Source organism: Ursus arctos, unplaced genomic scaffold, assembly GCF_023065955.2.
Source record: "Ursus arctos isolate Adak ecotype North America unplaced genomic scaffold, UrsArc2.0 scaffold_16, whole genome shotgun sequence".
Classification (NCBI taxonomy): domain Eukaryota; kingdom Metazoa; phylum Chordata; class Mammalia; order Carnivora; family Ursidae; genus Ursus; species Ursus arctos.
Genome location: NW_026622830.1, coordinates 29152212 through 29167945, shown reverse-complemented (window position 1 = coordinate 29167945; position 15734 = coordinate 29152212). Strand labels below are relative to the sequence as shown.

Below are 15734 nucleotides of genomic sequence, written 5' to 3'. Positions count from 1 at the left end.
GCCTCACGAGGTTCCAGAACAAGGAACTGCAAATACGTCAGCAGCCAGGGAGCTGTCACCTGGCCACGTTCCTCCCTGTGTGGCTACAGGGACTCTGCTCCCTGCTGCTCTCTGCATATCTGCTAGATTCTTCTCTTGTTGCAGACTGTCTTTTAATAATTAATCTAATACTTTATTTTAATAATTAATAGATTTTAGTGACATTTTATTTTTTAAAGATTTTATTTATTCATTAGAGAGAAAGAGAGCATGAGCAGGAGGAGGGACAGAGGGAGAAGCGGACTTCCCGCGAGCTGGGAGCCGGGAGCCCAATGTGGGGCTTGATCCCTGGACCTGGAGATCATAACCTGAGCTGAAGCAGACACTTAACCATCTGAACCACGCAGGCACTGGATTTTAGTTACGTTTTAATTGAAGTATGTTGACACACAATGTTACATGAGTTTCAGGGATACAACAGAGTGATTTGACAAGTCTGTACATTACGCCATACTCACCACAAGTGTAGGGGCCCCCAGTCACCACACAGGGCTATTACCATACGCCTGACTATGTTCCCTATGCTGTACCTTTCATCCCTGTGACTTATTTATCTCATAACTGAAAATCTGTACCTCCCACTTGCCTTTAGTCCTTTTTGACCATCCCTCCCACCCGGTAGATTTATTTACTTATTTTGAGGGTGGGAGGGGCAGAGGGAGATGGAGAGAGAGAATTTTAGGCAGACTCTACTCCCAGCCCGGAACCTGACGTGGGACTTGATCTCACGACTCTGAGATCATGACCTGAGCCAAAGTCAAGAGCTGGATGCTTAACCACTGAGCCATTCAGACGCCCCCCCCCAATAGATTTTGTTTTTAAGAATAGTTTTAAATTTACAAAAATAATGAGCAGATAGTACAGAGTTCCCTTGTATCCTTTCCTTGCACAGTGTCCCCTATCTTAACATCCTGGATTAGTGTTGTGTATTTGTTACAATGACTGAACCAACATTGATACATTATCAGCTGAAGTCCACAGTTTACATTAAGGTTCACCCTTTGTGTTGTACATCTGTAGGTCTTGGAAACTACATAATATCATGTATTCATCTTTACAGTATCAGACAGAATACTTTCACTGCCCCCAAAATCCCCCGGCCTCCACTTATTTATCTGTTGAGTGCCTGGCAACCACAGGCAAAAAATTTTTGCCTTTTCCAGAATCACATAGTTGGAATCATACAGAAGGTGGTCTTTTTTTCCCCCAAAGATTTTATTTATTAATTTGGGGGGGGGGAAGAGGGGCAGAGGAAGAGGTAGAAAGAATCTGAAGCCAACTCCGCACTGAGTGTGGAGCTGACACCGGGCTCCATCCCACAACTGTGAGATCATGACCTGAGCCGAAACCCAGACTGAGCCGCCCAGGCGCCCTCCGAAGGTGGTCTTCTCAGGCTGGCTTCTGTCACTGGGTCATATGCATTTAAGTTTCCTCCGTGTCTTTCCATGGTTTGATAGCTCATTTCTTTTTATCGCTAAAGAATATTCCCTTGTATGCATGTAACAGTTGACTTATCCATTTACTCATTGAAGGACATCTTGGTTGCTTCCAGATTTTGGCGATTATAAGTGAAGCTGCTAGAAACATTTGTAGGCAGCATTTTGTGTAGATAGGGTTCAGCTCAATTGGGTAAATATCTAGGAGTGTGACCACTGGATCATATGGGAAGATTATGTTTAACTTCGTAGAAACCCACCAAAATGTCTTTCCAAGTAGCTGTCCCATTTTGCATTCCCACCAGCAAAGCATGGAGGTTCCTGCTACTCGACAGCCTCGTCAGCATCCGCTGTTGTCCGTGTTCGGGATTTTGGCCGTTCTCATAGGTACGTAGTGATATCTTATTGTTGTTTTAATTTGCAATTTCCCGATGATATATGATGTCGAGCATCTTTTCACGTGGTTCGTTGCCCGTTGTGTATCTTTGGTGACGTAGCTGTTCAGATCCTTTGTGCATTTTTTAAAAGACTTTTTAAATTTTAAGTAATCTCTGCACCCAGCGTGGGGCTCGAACTCAGTACCCGGAGATCGAGAGTCGCACGCTCCACCCACTGAGCCAGCCAGCCTCCTCCCTTTGTGTATTTTTTACTGGGGATGTTTGATTTCTTACTGTTGAGCTGTAAGACTTCTTCGTGTATTTTGGGTACAAGTCCTTTATCAGATATGTTTTGCAAATGTTTTCTCCCAGTCTATGGCTTGTCTTTTCATTCTCTAAACAGATTGCCTGTTATTTATTTTTTTCTTCTCGGTGCCTGTGAGCATGCCTGAATTTATCTGCCCTCCATTTCAGCTATAGGCAGAAGCCGAATGGTATCACTTAGTCCCAGTTCCAGAGTTTTGAGAGACACTATTATTTGACAGTCTGCTGAAGTGGGAAATTAATTTTGGCTGAACGGTCGTGTGGTGGCATTGAGGCAGCTGGAAAGGAGTCTGGAAATGCTGGAAAGGAGTCTGGGAAAATTCCACCCCCTTCAGTACAGACAGACAAACTGGAAGGAGGTGGGAATGGTGCCAAGTGCCGTAGAAACCTAAGAGGTAGAGCGAGGTGGGTGGTGGGGGTCTGAGATGGTGTAGTCTGTGTAGGTAAAGAAATTCAGCCGGAACAGGATGGGACGAAATGGAAAGCAACGTTTCCCACACCCATTCCACTCCTCAGAACTTTTTATATTTTTAGATATCCCAGAGTTTTAACATTGTAGTTTTAAAGAATATGCTTTACCTCTGTTTCTCAGGGTGCCTGGGTGGCTCAGTTGTTTAAGCGTAGGACTCTTGATTTCGGCTCAGGTCATGATCTCAGGGTCCTGGGATCGAGCCCCGTGTCAGGCTCCACACTCAGTGGGAAGTCCTCTTGGGATTCTCTCTCTCTCTCCTGCTGCACATACACGCTTTCTCTTTCTCTCGCTCTCTCTCTCAAAAAAAAGACTACCTCTGTTTCTCAGTTTAGTAACTCGAGAACATCTAATGACACCTCATCATTAAATCAAGATTTTAAGTGACACTATCTCCCATCTCCTCCTGTGCCCAGTTTATCAGTTTTGTTGGCTATGTTATTATCACAGTCTCATGTTGCTGTTATTTATATTTCTGACCAATCTATGTTTAAGATTTATTTATTTATTTGAGAGAGAGAGAGAGAGAACATGTGCATATGAGCAGGGGGAGGGGCAGAGGGAGAGAGAGAGAAATCTTAAAGCAGACTCCCCGCTAGTGGGGGAGCCTGCCATGGGGCTCGATCCGAGGACCCTGAGATTGAGACCGGAGCCGAGATCAAGAGTTGGTGGCTTAACCCATGACTATGCCACCCAGGCGCCCCTGAACAATCTATATTTAAAACACAGACAACTTCTTGGGCCCCATCACTATGAAAAGGTAATTAACCTCTCTAAGTCCACCTGCCACCTTCCTTCCTTACCCCCTTCTAATTTCATTGGTTTTACCTTCACATTTCCATGGTCAAAGTTTATAACATTTACATTCTGTTTTGTAATTATAGCTAAATCTTCCACTCTTTATCTTCAGGTTGATTCTGAAAAGTGGAAATCAACCAATTTTATGATTATATAAACGTTACTACAGAACCAAGTAATGAGACAGTTTCTTGAAAAGGAAACATAAAGCCATTCCCTCCACCGTCTGCTGCTTGAAGAATATTTGCTTTCTCCAACATCAAGGTCAAGCAGATTCTCTTTTCCACTAATTGCTCAGAATCATGCCTCTCATGTATTTGCTTCATATTCAGACCCTGGGTTAGATTTTGTTGTTTCTGGTTTTCTAACTGCCTTTCTCTTTTCTTCCTGAGAGAAGAAACAGATGTCGTTTCCATTATGTTACCACAAAATCTACTTGCCACGCACACTTTCCCATGCCCAGGCCCTTTGTCTGTGTAGTGAGATGTGGTAGCTGCTGTTGTATTTATCCAGCACTCCTTTTCCCTCCCTTTTCTTTTGGTGAACCGCTGCTTCCTCAGTCCAGTTGTGCAATTTGGTTGGTTTTTGGTTTTGTTTCTGACAGCTGTGCCTTCGGGGCGGGGGGGCTTCTACACAAGGCCTGGCAGTTTACCCTGATGGTGACTCATCTGAGGGCTGGAAACACAACTGAGGCAAGGATAATTGGAGTATTTCTATAGGATTTGATAAGTGGATATTTAGAAAGAGAAGCACTTACTCCTTTAGCTTCAGGTAAGGCTTGATCCAGGGACTGCAATGTCATCAAGGACCCAGGGTCACTATATACCTTTCCTCTGCCCTCAGTGTTGTCTCCGTCCCCTGACTCCTCAGAGTGGACTATCAGCAACAACATGTTCCTCTTGTGTATAAAATAGGGAGGGGGTGGTCAATTCCACCCAATCCACAGGCTTTAGAATACGGGAGGGAAATCAGAATTTTTTTTTCTTTTATCAAAAGAAAGGTGAATTCATTTTGGACACCCAAACCACAGATGCTCACACTTCTTTCTATTGCATTTGTTTTTTCTCAGTGATTCTATTTTAAATTTCCAAGAATTATTTCTTGCTTTTTTCCCCATAGCTTCCTCTATTTGTTTTATGAATATAATAGAATTAGACTCTTTTTATAAGTTCTCTTCTGTTCTTTGAATTATCTGTTTCCTCTGGAATCAGCTCACGTTTTTAAAAAATTTATTAAAGAGCCAGTATTGGAAGCAGCCCAAATGTCATCAAAAAATGAGTGGGTAAAGAAAACGTAATATGTGCACACAATGGACTATTATTGCCATAATGCAGCAGCTTGGACAGAGCCAGACGGTATGATGTGAAGTGAAATGAGTCCGCCAAAGATGAATACCATATGATTTCACTCATATGTGGAATTGAAGAAACAAAACAAACAAGCAAACAAAAAGAGAGAGAGAGAGAGAGAGAGGCAAACCAAGAATCAGACTCCTAACCATAAAGAACAAACTGCTGGCTACCAGAGGGGAGCTGGGGGGGGGGGGTGATGGGGGAAACAGGTGAACGGGATTAAGAGCACACTTACCAGGATGAGCACTGAGGACCGTATAGAATTGTTGAATCACTGTATTATACACCTGGAACTAACACTGTATGTTCACTGCACTGGAATTAAAATAGAAAGCTTAATAATAATGAGGAAGAGGCAGTAGAGTTGAGTAGTTCAGGGTGCAGAGCAGGAAACAGGCTGCCTGGTTTCAGATCCATGTCTCTGCCCCTCGTGAGCTGTTTCAATCTCAGCCAAGCCAAGGTACTGCTCTGGGACTCGGTTTCCTGCAGAGTGGAGGTAACAAGAGCGCCTGGCTCAGGGGGTCGCTACATGGTTACTAAGTGTCAGTGCTTAGCCCACTGCCGGCGCAGTCAACACTCAATCGTGGTTGGCTATGCTTTTCTTTCTTTCTTTCTTTCTTTCTTTCTTTCTTTCTTTCTTTCTTTCTTTCTTTCTTTCTTTCTCTTCCTTCCTTCCTTCCTTCCTTCCTTCCTTCCTTTCTTTTTTAAGATTTTATTTATTTATTTGACAGAGAGAGACAGCCAGCGAGAGAGGGAACACAAGCAGGGGGAGTGGGAGAGGAAGAAGCAGGCTCCCAGCGGAGGAGCCTGATGTGGGGCTCGATCCCATGACGCCGGGATCACGCCCTGAGCCGAAGGCAGACACTTAACAACTGAGCCACCCAGGCGCCCCGGCTATGCTTTTCATAATCCTGCTTTTCTCAACTGGCTGATAATACCTTGTGGCCAATTCGTCTTTAGGAAGGGAGGGAGGGCAAGGCTGACTGGTATGAGCATGGATGGAAGGGATTTTCTCTGCCCTGGAGCATTAGCTGGGGGAGGGAGGTGGGGGGAGGGTGGAGAAGTCCATATGCCCTCAAACGCTCCGGGAGCAGAAATGAGTGCATGGGCAGGGGAGGAGAGCCAGAGGGACAGACCATAGGCTCTGGGGTAACTGAATGAGTGATAATCCAGGGTGTGGCTATGAGAGTGGTGGCGGCCTTCGGTGGGGAAGGCGGAGCACAGCCTTCAGCCACTCTCACTCACCCACAGAGCTGTTCTGACATTCTGGGCTTTGTGGCAGGCTTTTCTTTTCTTTTCTTTTTAAGATTTTATTTATTTATTTGACAGAGATAGAGACAGCCAGCGAGAGAGGGAACACAAGCAGGGGGAGTGGGAGAGGAAGAAGCAGGCTCATAGTGGAGGAGCCTGACGTGGGGCTCGATCCCGTAACTCCGGGATCACGCCCTGAGCCAAAGGCAGACGCTTAACCGCTGTGCCACCCAGGCGCCCCTGTGGCAGGCTTTTCACGCAAGCTGTCCCAAAGGCTCCAGGCTCAGGGTGGTTGAGTGACTTCCCCCTGATCACACAGCTGGTGAATGATATGTCTGGATTTGAACGCAGCTCTATGCAAGGCCCAGGCTCTCAGCCACTGAGCTACGTGACTCGCACCTGTTCCCAAGCTGACCACAGGAGGCCCTGAAGATCTTCTTTGGGCTACTGTGGGCTGAGCTGGCCATACCTCAGATGTTGCGGTTGCATCGGAAAGGACACAGGCGAGGAAGCAGAGGGCTCTGGCGCCCTCTATGGGAGACAGAAGGCTCTACAAGGATGCTGTCGCAGACTTGCGGGGGGAGGGGGGGCTGGGGCTGGGATCCCAACAGTTCCAAGGAATGAGTGATTTAATTAGGATCCTGGTTGCTCCATAAAAAGGCAGGGCTTCATCTCCCACTACTCCTTAATAATGAACCCCTAATATTTACCTGGGCACATCATGTATTGGAATTAGGACATAAGGCCATGTGACTAACATCTGGCTAGTGTGACATAAGCAGAAATGAAATACGCAATTTAAGGAATTATCCTTAAAAGATGGGGGCATGATCTTCTTTGTTCTTTCCTCCATCTTGCCTTCTGGAATGCAGAAATAGTGGCTGGCATTCCAGCAGCCATCTTAGACCATGAGTGGAAGCAGCTCATTGAAGATGGCAGAACACAAAAAATTAAAAGGGTTCTAGTTTCGTGATGATTGTGCAGTTGCCACATCAGCCTTGGATGCCAACGCTTACTCGAGGGAGAGGGAGATACACTTCTATTTTATTTAAATCCCCATTAATTATAATTTTCTGCATTTTAGCCAAACTTTTCTTCATTAAAAAAATTTATGCTTGGGGCGCCTGGGTGGCTAAGTCCATCAAGCGTCTGCCTTCTGCTCAGGTCATGATCCCAGGGTCCTGGGATCAAGTCCCACATCGGGCTCCCTGCTCAGCGGGGAGCCTGCTTCTCTCTCTCCCTCTCCCTCCCCCTGCTTGTTCTCCCTTCTCTTCCCTTCCCTTCCCAGCTTGTGCTCGCATGTTCCCTCTCTCTGACAAATAAACAAATTAATAAATAAATTAATTAATAAAATCTTTTTAAAAATTATGCTTATTTTTTCCAGAACAAAAGTAAAACACATTATCCAAATTTTTCTGAGAGTAACACCATTAAGCCATGAAATAAATTCATTGACTAGCCAGATTCAGTGTCATATTTCAGATTTCCCATTTCAAGCATCACCACTAAAAACATATTGTGTGACGTCTCTGCTCATGCTCTTTCCTAATCCTGAAAGGTTCTATTATTTTAGGATCTGCTATTCTCCGGACAGATTTTAATCTGATATTTTTAATTGTAAAGAGATGGAATTTGAGGATACAAAAGCCTGAGAATTGTTAAGAGAGTTTCTCTGCACAGACCTTTATTCCTTCTATTTTACAATCTCCAAACAATCCAGATATGAAAGTAGTTATGCACACCGCCTTCGGCCACCTGCCTCGAGGCTGAAACGGCTGAAACGTCAGCTGCCCAGAGTCAAGGACGTGAGCAGGCCTTGCTTTCAGGTGATGGAAGGTGGATGCGAAAGTTGTGCGCCTACCAGTTACGGCCCAAATTCTTGAGAGACTTTCTGAGCTCTCTCTCACTCCAGCGGCTGGAGCGAATGGCACAGAGCTTTGTCCTTTCTATTATTTCCTTTTTCTTTTTTCTTTTCTTTTCTTTTCTTTTCTTTTCTTTTCTTTTCTTTTCTTTTCTTTTCTTTTCTTTTTTTTCCTCCCTTCCCTCCCTCTCTCTTCCTCTCTCTCTTTCTTTCTTTCTTTTTCTTTTTTCTTTTTTTATTTAAAAATTTTTTTTTAATTTTTTTAAAGATTTTATTTATTTATTTGACAGAGAGACAGGCAGCGAGAGAGGTAACACAAGCAGGGGGAGTGGGAGAGGAAGAAGCAGGCTCCCAGCAGAGGAGCCTGATGAGGGGCTCAGTCCCAGAACGCCAGGATCACGCCCTGAGCCGAAGGCAGACGCTTAACGACTGCGCTACCCAGGCGCCCCCTTTTTCTTTTTTAGAACAGTTTTAGGTTCACATCAAAATGAGGGGAAGATACACAGATTTCCCGTATGCCCCCTACCCCGCCACATTCATAGCTTACCCGTTATCAACATTCCCCCCCAATTTGTCATAACTGATAGACCTACATTGACACATTACAATCACCTGAGGTCCACAGTCCATGGTAGGGCTCACTCAGTTTTGTGCCTTCTGTGGATTTGGGCAGGTGTGTAACAACAGTACCTGCGTCATTATGGTACCGTACGGAACAGTTTTGCCGCCCAAAAAAAAATCTTCCGCACTCCATTTGTGCATACTTTCCTCCCCACTAACCCCTGGTAACAACGACCTCTTTACTGTCTTCCTAGTCTGGCCTTGTCTAGAATGTCATACGGTTGGAATCAGCTGCACAGACCCAGAGTTGGACCAACAAGTCTTATGTTGGGATTGGAGGAGGAAGCCTTGGATGAACCCGTTGTGCTTTGGTCAAAAGAAGAAAGGACCCAAGGTTAGGAGAGACACAGGGGCGGCAAAGAGGCCAGAGTGAGTGACAGAGCCCTAATTTTTCTGGCGCTTGAGGATTTCAGGGCAGAATGTCAGGAGAGAGTTGCTTTGGGCCACTGTGACCTGGGGTCCTGGGTTCAACCTGATTCAGGGTTTCGTGTCCTTTTTGATCTGTCTGTGTGGGTTGGCCCACAGGGTGGAGGGGGCCTGATCTGCCAGGGGCTGGGCTCTCCACTGCCACAGGTAGGCAGGGGCTGAGTTAAGTTTGAGTTGTGAAATGAGAAATGTGTTGTTACTTGTGTCCAGCATCGCTTGGAGCAATCAGCACCCTGCTCCACGTGGCTCATGTCCGGCACGTCGCAGGCCATCAATAAAACGGGCTTCAATAAAAAACAGTAACTAGCCGTGGTGGGGGTTTTCTTCTTCTGCCTCAGCGGGGGGTTGGGGGTGCTGAAATCACATGTGGGGGTAGTGGGGCTGTAGGACAGACAGTGGGGGAAGGAAGGGGGAACCAGAGGAGCCTTCCAGCCTAAGGAATATCCTGGAGTTTGGGGCCCTGTGTCTCCCACGACTAGGGCCTGCTTCTTGAGGGTTCTTCTCAGAGTATCTCGGTAGCAGTGGGGTACTGAGAGGCTCCCAAAGGGCTTGGAGAATCAACACTTGCGTCTGGGTGCCCTGTAATGCTCCCTCACCCCAGGCCGGGCTTGTCTCCTTTCCAGTTGTCAGAAGGACCATGGGTGGAAAGGTCCCTTCCTTCTCTCTCGGACTCCCTAAAAAGGCCAGTGGCCACAAAGAAGAGGAGAATGGATGTGGCTGGTAAGCTGGACCCCCCCCCCCAAATTTCACTTTGCCTGAGAGGACACTCCAGTGTGACCCCAGATCCCACTTCTGCTTGCTAAAGTCCTTAAGGGCCTTCCCCGGGGCCCTTCCCCTGCCTAGGAGGCCTTCCTGTCTTGGTATTACGCAAGGCCTGCAGCTGCCTCCCTGACCGGCCTCCAGGCTGAGGCTTTGGGAAAAGAGGAACCAGGGTCTGAGGCTGGATCTCCTCTCTTGGGGAGGCCGAGCCCTGGGAAGCCACCAGCACCACGAGCACCTGGCCCTCCTTCCTGTTCTTCCTGTGGTTCAGAAGCCCTGCAGCCCCTTCCTCCGTGGAGCAGGTATTCCCATCTCTGGAGCGCGAGAGGAGGGCTGGGAGAGGGGCTGGGCTAAGATTTGCTGGGGGGCATTGGGGATGGGTGCTGGACCCCAGACCAACCCAAGCCCTAACCACTAATCAAAGCTGTAGTCATTACTGGAACGCGTCCACACCCCCCAAATCTTCCCCAACCCACATCCCGACCCCAGTCCTCACACCTTCCCGCCCTTCCTCACCTTCATTGACACCCCGAACATTGCCGTCGTCTCCACGTAGCCTGAACCCTGACCTTCATCCCCTCCCAACCCATCACTGTTCCCTCCACGTCCATGCAATTCCATCCCACACGGCAGCCGAAATTCAGCTTCATGCTCACGCAGCTGCCGCCCACCCCTCCTCTTGGCCTCACAGGAGCCCAGTCCCACTCACTCCCTTCATCACCACTTCTTCCTCCCCGCAGGACCCCCAGCACCGCCTGGCACAGCCTGGGGCGCGGGCGCTTGGGCTCCAACCATTTACAGCCAGATTGAAAAACGAGATGCGAAATCTTTACTGGCCGTTTCAAAGCCAGTCGACTTCATTTATGGGTTGTATGGCTTTTCAAGTGAAAAGTTTGGCTTCTGTTTGGGGCTTTCCACTATTAGGAAGATAACATACTCCGGAATTGCCCGCTTGTACCCTGATTTCCTATCTGTGGGGCAGAGCATTCCAGATGGCTGGGTCCCCTCATTTCCCTCCTTCTGCAGCCTGATAGGGAAGTTGGTGGGGGAGCCCTGGTGCTAGGAAACAGAAACCGAACCCTGCATAGCTGTCTGTGGTGAAACCACCTCTGTCCTTCCTTCCCCAGGACCGACTGGCTCTGGGATCCGAGGTCAGAGTTCAGCCAAACCTCCCCAGTTATCACGGGACACTTGGTCTCACATAGACTTCACCCGCCCACTTGCTCTCACACAGGCAGCAGACACGGGCACCCACTATGTGCCAGGCCACCCCAGCCCCACCCTGATGCCACATACACCAATTCTGGGAGTAGGAATTGAAATCCTATGTTCAGAGCACCCAAGACTTGGAGATAAAAAGATGAACCTCAGGAACTTTCTGAGGTCTGGGGAACAATCCTCTCCTAGACAGTCGTTGCCTAAGGAAGAGGTTGTTTCAGGGCCGAGGTGTTCTGGTCCCCCAGAACTGGCAATTGCCCCTTTACCACCAGGAGGGCGCAGGGCGCCCCCCTGTACACCCAGCTCAATCCAAAGCTTCGGAGCACCAACCCCAGAGGCCCAAGGTTTTCAAATAGGGACAAGGGTCTTCCTTTCTGAGGTCTGTCTTGCCCTTCTTTTTCCAGGAAAGTTCTCTAGGATGAGGCTGGTCTTTGGGGTGGAACAGATTGAGCCAATGAACTGGACTCTAGTGGGACTGCCCTCTTGTTGGGGCTGGCTAAGTGTAGGTGACATCTACGTGATGTGATTTGGGGTGGTTCTAGAAAGGGTCCTCTCGCATGTTTCAAAAAGCTCTGCTCCATTCTGGGGTCAGTAGGTCTAAAATCCCACCATTCCTCCTGTAGTTTCAGCATTGTCTTTTCCATGGCCCCAAATGGCAACAGCAGGGGCGCTGGGGCCGACATGCCACTATCTCCCTGATGTCTCTGTTATAGCAGAGCTGCCCTTATTGCCCACCTGCCCCAAACATGCCCAGGACTGCCTTTCAGCCCAACATCCAGGCCATAGCTCTAGCCGGAGCCAGCACGAGCCTCTCTTTGGCCAAGGACAAGGTGTAGAGGCTGTGGGTACATACTCCTGCGAGAAGAGCAGGCCTAGAGCCGCCCAAGGAACTGGGGATGAGCCACTGGGCCTCAGCAAATGACCAGAGCTGTCTGCTGGGTCCCCTGAGAAACCGTGTTCTTCCTGGCCTTCCCATGCCTTTGCCCTTGCCCTGCTCCCTGCAAGGACGTCCCTTCTCCCGTCACCCTTGGCTAAGGACTGTCATCCTAAAGGACAATTCAGATACCATCCAGGCCCTGGGTGTCTGCTCAGCCCCTCCCCAGGTGTGGCCCCTGGTAGCTGCCAGAATCAGTTGGGCCCCATCCTGCAGCTGGTGGGCTGGGGGCTGGGAGATGTCATGAGTTTCCTGTCCCCACTCCCAGCCTCCTCAGGCCTGTCCCCTCACTCTGCCGAGTCAGCGTTTAGGACCCGGGAGGATTGCAAAGTTGGCAACATGTTTTTTTTATTTGTTTGTTTGTTGTTTAAAAAAAATTTTTTTTTAATTTGTGAGAGAGAGAGAGAGAGCACGCATGAGCACGAGTGGTGGGGAGGGGCAGAGGGGGAGGGAGAAGCAGACTCCCTGCTGAGCAGGGAGCCCAACGAGGGGCTCAGTTCCCAGGACCCTGAGATCATGACCTGAGCCGAAGGCAGACGTTTCACCCACGGAGCCACCCAGGAGTCCTGGCAACACGGGTTTTGTATGCACGTTGTAAAACATACTTAACATTAAACTTACTGTTCTAGCCACTCTTTAAGTGTATAGTTCAGCGTCATCAAATATTCACAATATTGTGTAACCGTCACCACCGTCGATTTCCAGGAATTTTCATCATCCAGAAAAGGGACTCTGCTCTCATTAAACATGGACTCTCCACTCACTCCTCCCGCCCCCTCCTTGCCCCTGTGACCTCTACTCCACCTTCCGTGTCTTTGAACTTGCATACTCTAGGTACCTCATATAAATAGAAGCGTGCAATATTTGCCCTTTTGTATGTGGCTGGTTTCAGTTAGAATAATGAGTTCAGGGTTCACCCATGTTGTCGCATGTGTCAGAATTTCGTTCCTTCTTATGGCTGAATAATATCCAATTGTATGGATAGACCACATCTCTCTTATCCGTTCATCTGCTGATGGCATCTGCGTTGTTTCCACTTTGTGGCTATTGTGAATAATGCTGCTATGGACAGGAGCGTCCAAGTATCTGAGGCCCTGTTTTTAAAATCTTTTGGGTTGATACCTACAAGTGGAATTGCTGTATTGCCACGGTAATCTATGCCTGACTTTTTTTGTTTTTTTAAGATTTTATTTATTTGTCAGAGAGGGAGACGGTGAGAGAGCACAAGCAGGGGGAGTGGCAGGCAGAGGGAGAAGCAGAGTCCCCTCTAAGCAGGGAGCCTGATGTGGGACTCGATCCCAGGACCCTGGAATCGTGACCTGAGCCAAAGGCGGACACTTCACCGACTGAGCCACCCAGGCGTCCCTATGTCTGACTTTTGAGGAACCCCCAAACTACTCTCCACGGGGGCTGTGCCGCTTTACATTCTGATGCGTGTGAAGGGGCAGCTGATTGTGGTTTTAATTTGCATTTCCCTAATGATTCATGATGTCGACCATCTTTTTATGGGTTTTTGGCCACTTGTATGTCATCTTCGGAGAAGTGTGCATTGAAGTCCTTGCCCCGATTTTTGACTTTGGGTCGTTTGGGATTTTGTTGTTGTCGTTGTTACTGTTCCCGCTGGGTTGTAGGAGTGCTCGGTATATTCTAGATGTCGATCCCTTATCAGATAGATGATTTGCCAATATTTTCTCTCATCCTGCGGGCTCTCTTCTCACTCTCTTGATAGTGTCTTTTGATGTGTACAAAAGTTTCCATTTTGATCAAGTCCAATTTATCTACTATTTGCTTTTGTTTCATGTGCTTTTGGTGTCATACCTGAGAAGTCGTTGCCTGATCCTAGGTCGTGGAGATGTTCACCCATGTCTTCTTCTAACAGTTTTATAGTTTGAGTTATACGTGTTTCTGGCATCTCTGCAGCTCAGATTCGTATTTGTGGCACTCCTTAGAGCCCATCCGCAGCAGGGCACCTCAGTGCAGAGAGCCCACCTTCTTGTATGTGGTATACAGTAGGCATTTAACTCATGTTTGTGGGATATGTGTTGTGTGGGGCTTTTGTCCCCTGTCCAGACTTGCCCTGCCATCAGCTCCAGACCCCCAAGGACCGCACCCCTTTCGTGCTCACTACTGCAAGGCCTGGGTGGGGGGAGCTCTGTACTGCTTCGGGGCACATGTCCTCAGTCCCAGCTCCTGAGAAATCGGGGTCCCAAGCTGCCAAGGACAAGGCAAGCACAGAGATGGCCATGGGGTGGCTCCAGGGACACCACAGGGGACGTTTCAACTAGAAGCCAACTTCAGGCTGCACCTTGAAGACTGAATACGGTTTCAGCTGGCAGAGATCATTGTGGTGGGCAGAGCTGGTCAGCTGGAGAGCCCGTGGGTAGACGGCGCTGGCCACAGGCTGTGTGTGTGTGGGGAGCAGGGAATGGCGGCAGAACTGGGAGGAGGAATGAGGACCTTTCAGGGACATAAGCAGCCCTTAAAGGCAGCACTCCGGCCAGCGTTCAGTCAAGCCCCATTGTGGCCTGCAGCTGGTGAGGCTGGTGGTAAGGAGATGAGTTTTAAGCCATCATTCTTGCGGGCGCCTTGGAGTGAGTCCCTGGGCCTCTCTGGGCTCCACGTCCTGTTGGGTTGGGTGGTGGGGAAGAGGTGGGGAAGTGAGAGGAAACAGAGAAACAGCTGTTCATCTGCTCTGGAGGAGTGCCCCGGAGGGGCTGGGAAAGCAGAACTTGGGGTGGGGCTGAGGGACACACGGAGGGCTTTCTGGGGCATGACACCCAGGGAAGGCATTCCTGGGTACAGTCTACACCGGGAACGTGGGCTCCCGGCTCCCTGCTGCTGGCTGCCCTGGGAGTCCTTGGCAGCCCGGCCCTCTCCCTGGGTGGGCCACGGAGCATGTGGGGTCCCAGGGCTGGACTCCCAGCAGACTCTGAGGCCGAGGTGCCCTCAGGTGCCCTAGGAGGCCCTTGCGTACCCACCCAGCACACGAGCCGTGTATCGTCTCCTTAGGCACCAGAACCCGCGTTAAGCTGCTATGGGCTCCCTGCTCCTGTTTCTCCAGCTGCTCTCATCGATCTCCACAGGTGAGCGTGCCAGCTCGCCCAGCTCGCAGGGCCTGGCCGTGGGGATTCCAGCCCTTCATTGGCCCTGGGCAGACTGGACTGGGCCTGGTCACAGTTTTGTCCGCTGAGGTCGAAGGAGGGCCTAGGGAGGCAGTGGCTGGGAAGCTCCCCCCCTCCCGAGGGGTCACTCCAGGGGCTCTTTGCTGGGTTTGGGGGCCCATCTGGGGGCAGATCTGAGGGCTCTGCTGTGATACCAGGTCTTCATTGCTCTCCTCTCTGTCTCGCCTCACCCTCAGGCCTGTCCTCATGGGGTGTCTCCAGTCCCCAGGATGTGAAGGGCGTGAAGGGGTCCTGCCTCATCATCCCCTGTGTCTTCAGCTTCCCAGCTGACGTGGAAGTGACCAATGGCATCACAGCCATCTGGTACTACGACTACTCGGGCAAGCGGCAGGTGGTAAGCCACTCTGAGAGCCCGGAGCTTGTGGAGGCACGCTTCCGTGGCCGTGCCCAGCTCTTAGGGCGCGTGGAGCACAAGATGTGCACCCTGCTGCTGAAGGACCTGCAGCCTGAGGATTCGGGCTCCTACAACTTCCGTTTTGAGATCAGTGAAGTCAACCGCTGGTCAGATGTCAAAGGCACTGTGGTCACTGTGACAGGTGAGGGGCGGGTGAGCTGGCTACAGCCTGGAAGGGTGTCCCAAGCTGCTCCTGGCCCCACTGGCTCACAGCCCCAATCCTCAGCCCAACCCCAGCCCCAGCCTAGCCCCTGCCCTGCATCTCCTTTGCATTCACCCTAATGGGTCTGGTG

The 15734-nt window shown here is 49.5% G+C and overlaps 1 protein-coding gene across 1 annotated transcript in view; it reads left to right on the top strand.

The window, feature by feature from the left end:
• SIGLEC1 (sialic acid binding Ig like lectin 1) overlaps positions 1-15734 on the top strand; it is a 47883-nt gene that overhangs the window by 15236 nt on the left and 16913 nt on the right. Inside the window, exons 3-8 of the mRNA XM_048222256.2 lie at positions 1781-1862; positions 8723-8862; positions 9578-9674; positions 9798-10015; positions 14875-14948; positions 15224-15583. Of these exons, the coding sequence (XP_048078213.1) occupies positions 14900-14948; positions 15224-15583 (409 nt within the window). The 5' untranslated portion in view covers positions 1781-1862; positions 8723-8862; positions 9578-9674; positions 9798-10015; positions 14875-14899. The remainder of the gene's footprint in view (positions 1-1780; positions 1863-8722; positions 8863-9577; positions 9675-9797; positions 10016-14874; positions 14949-15223; positions 15584-15734) is intronic.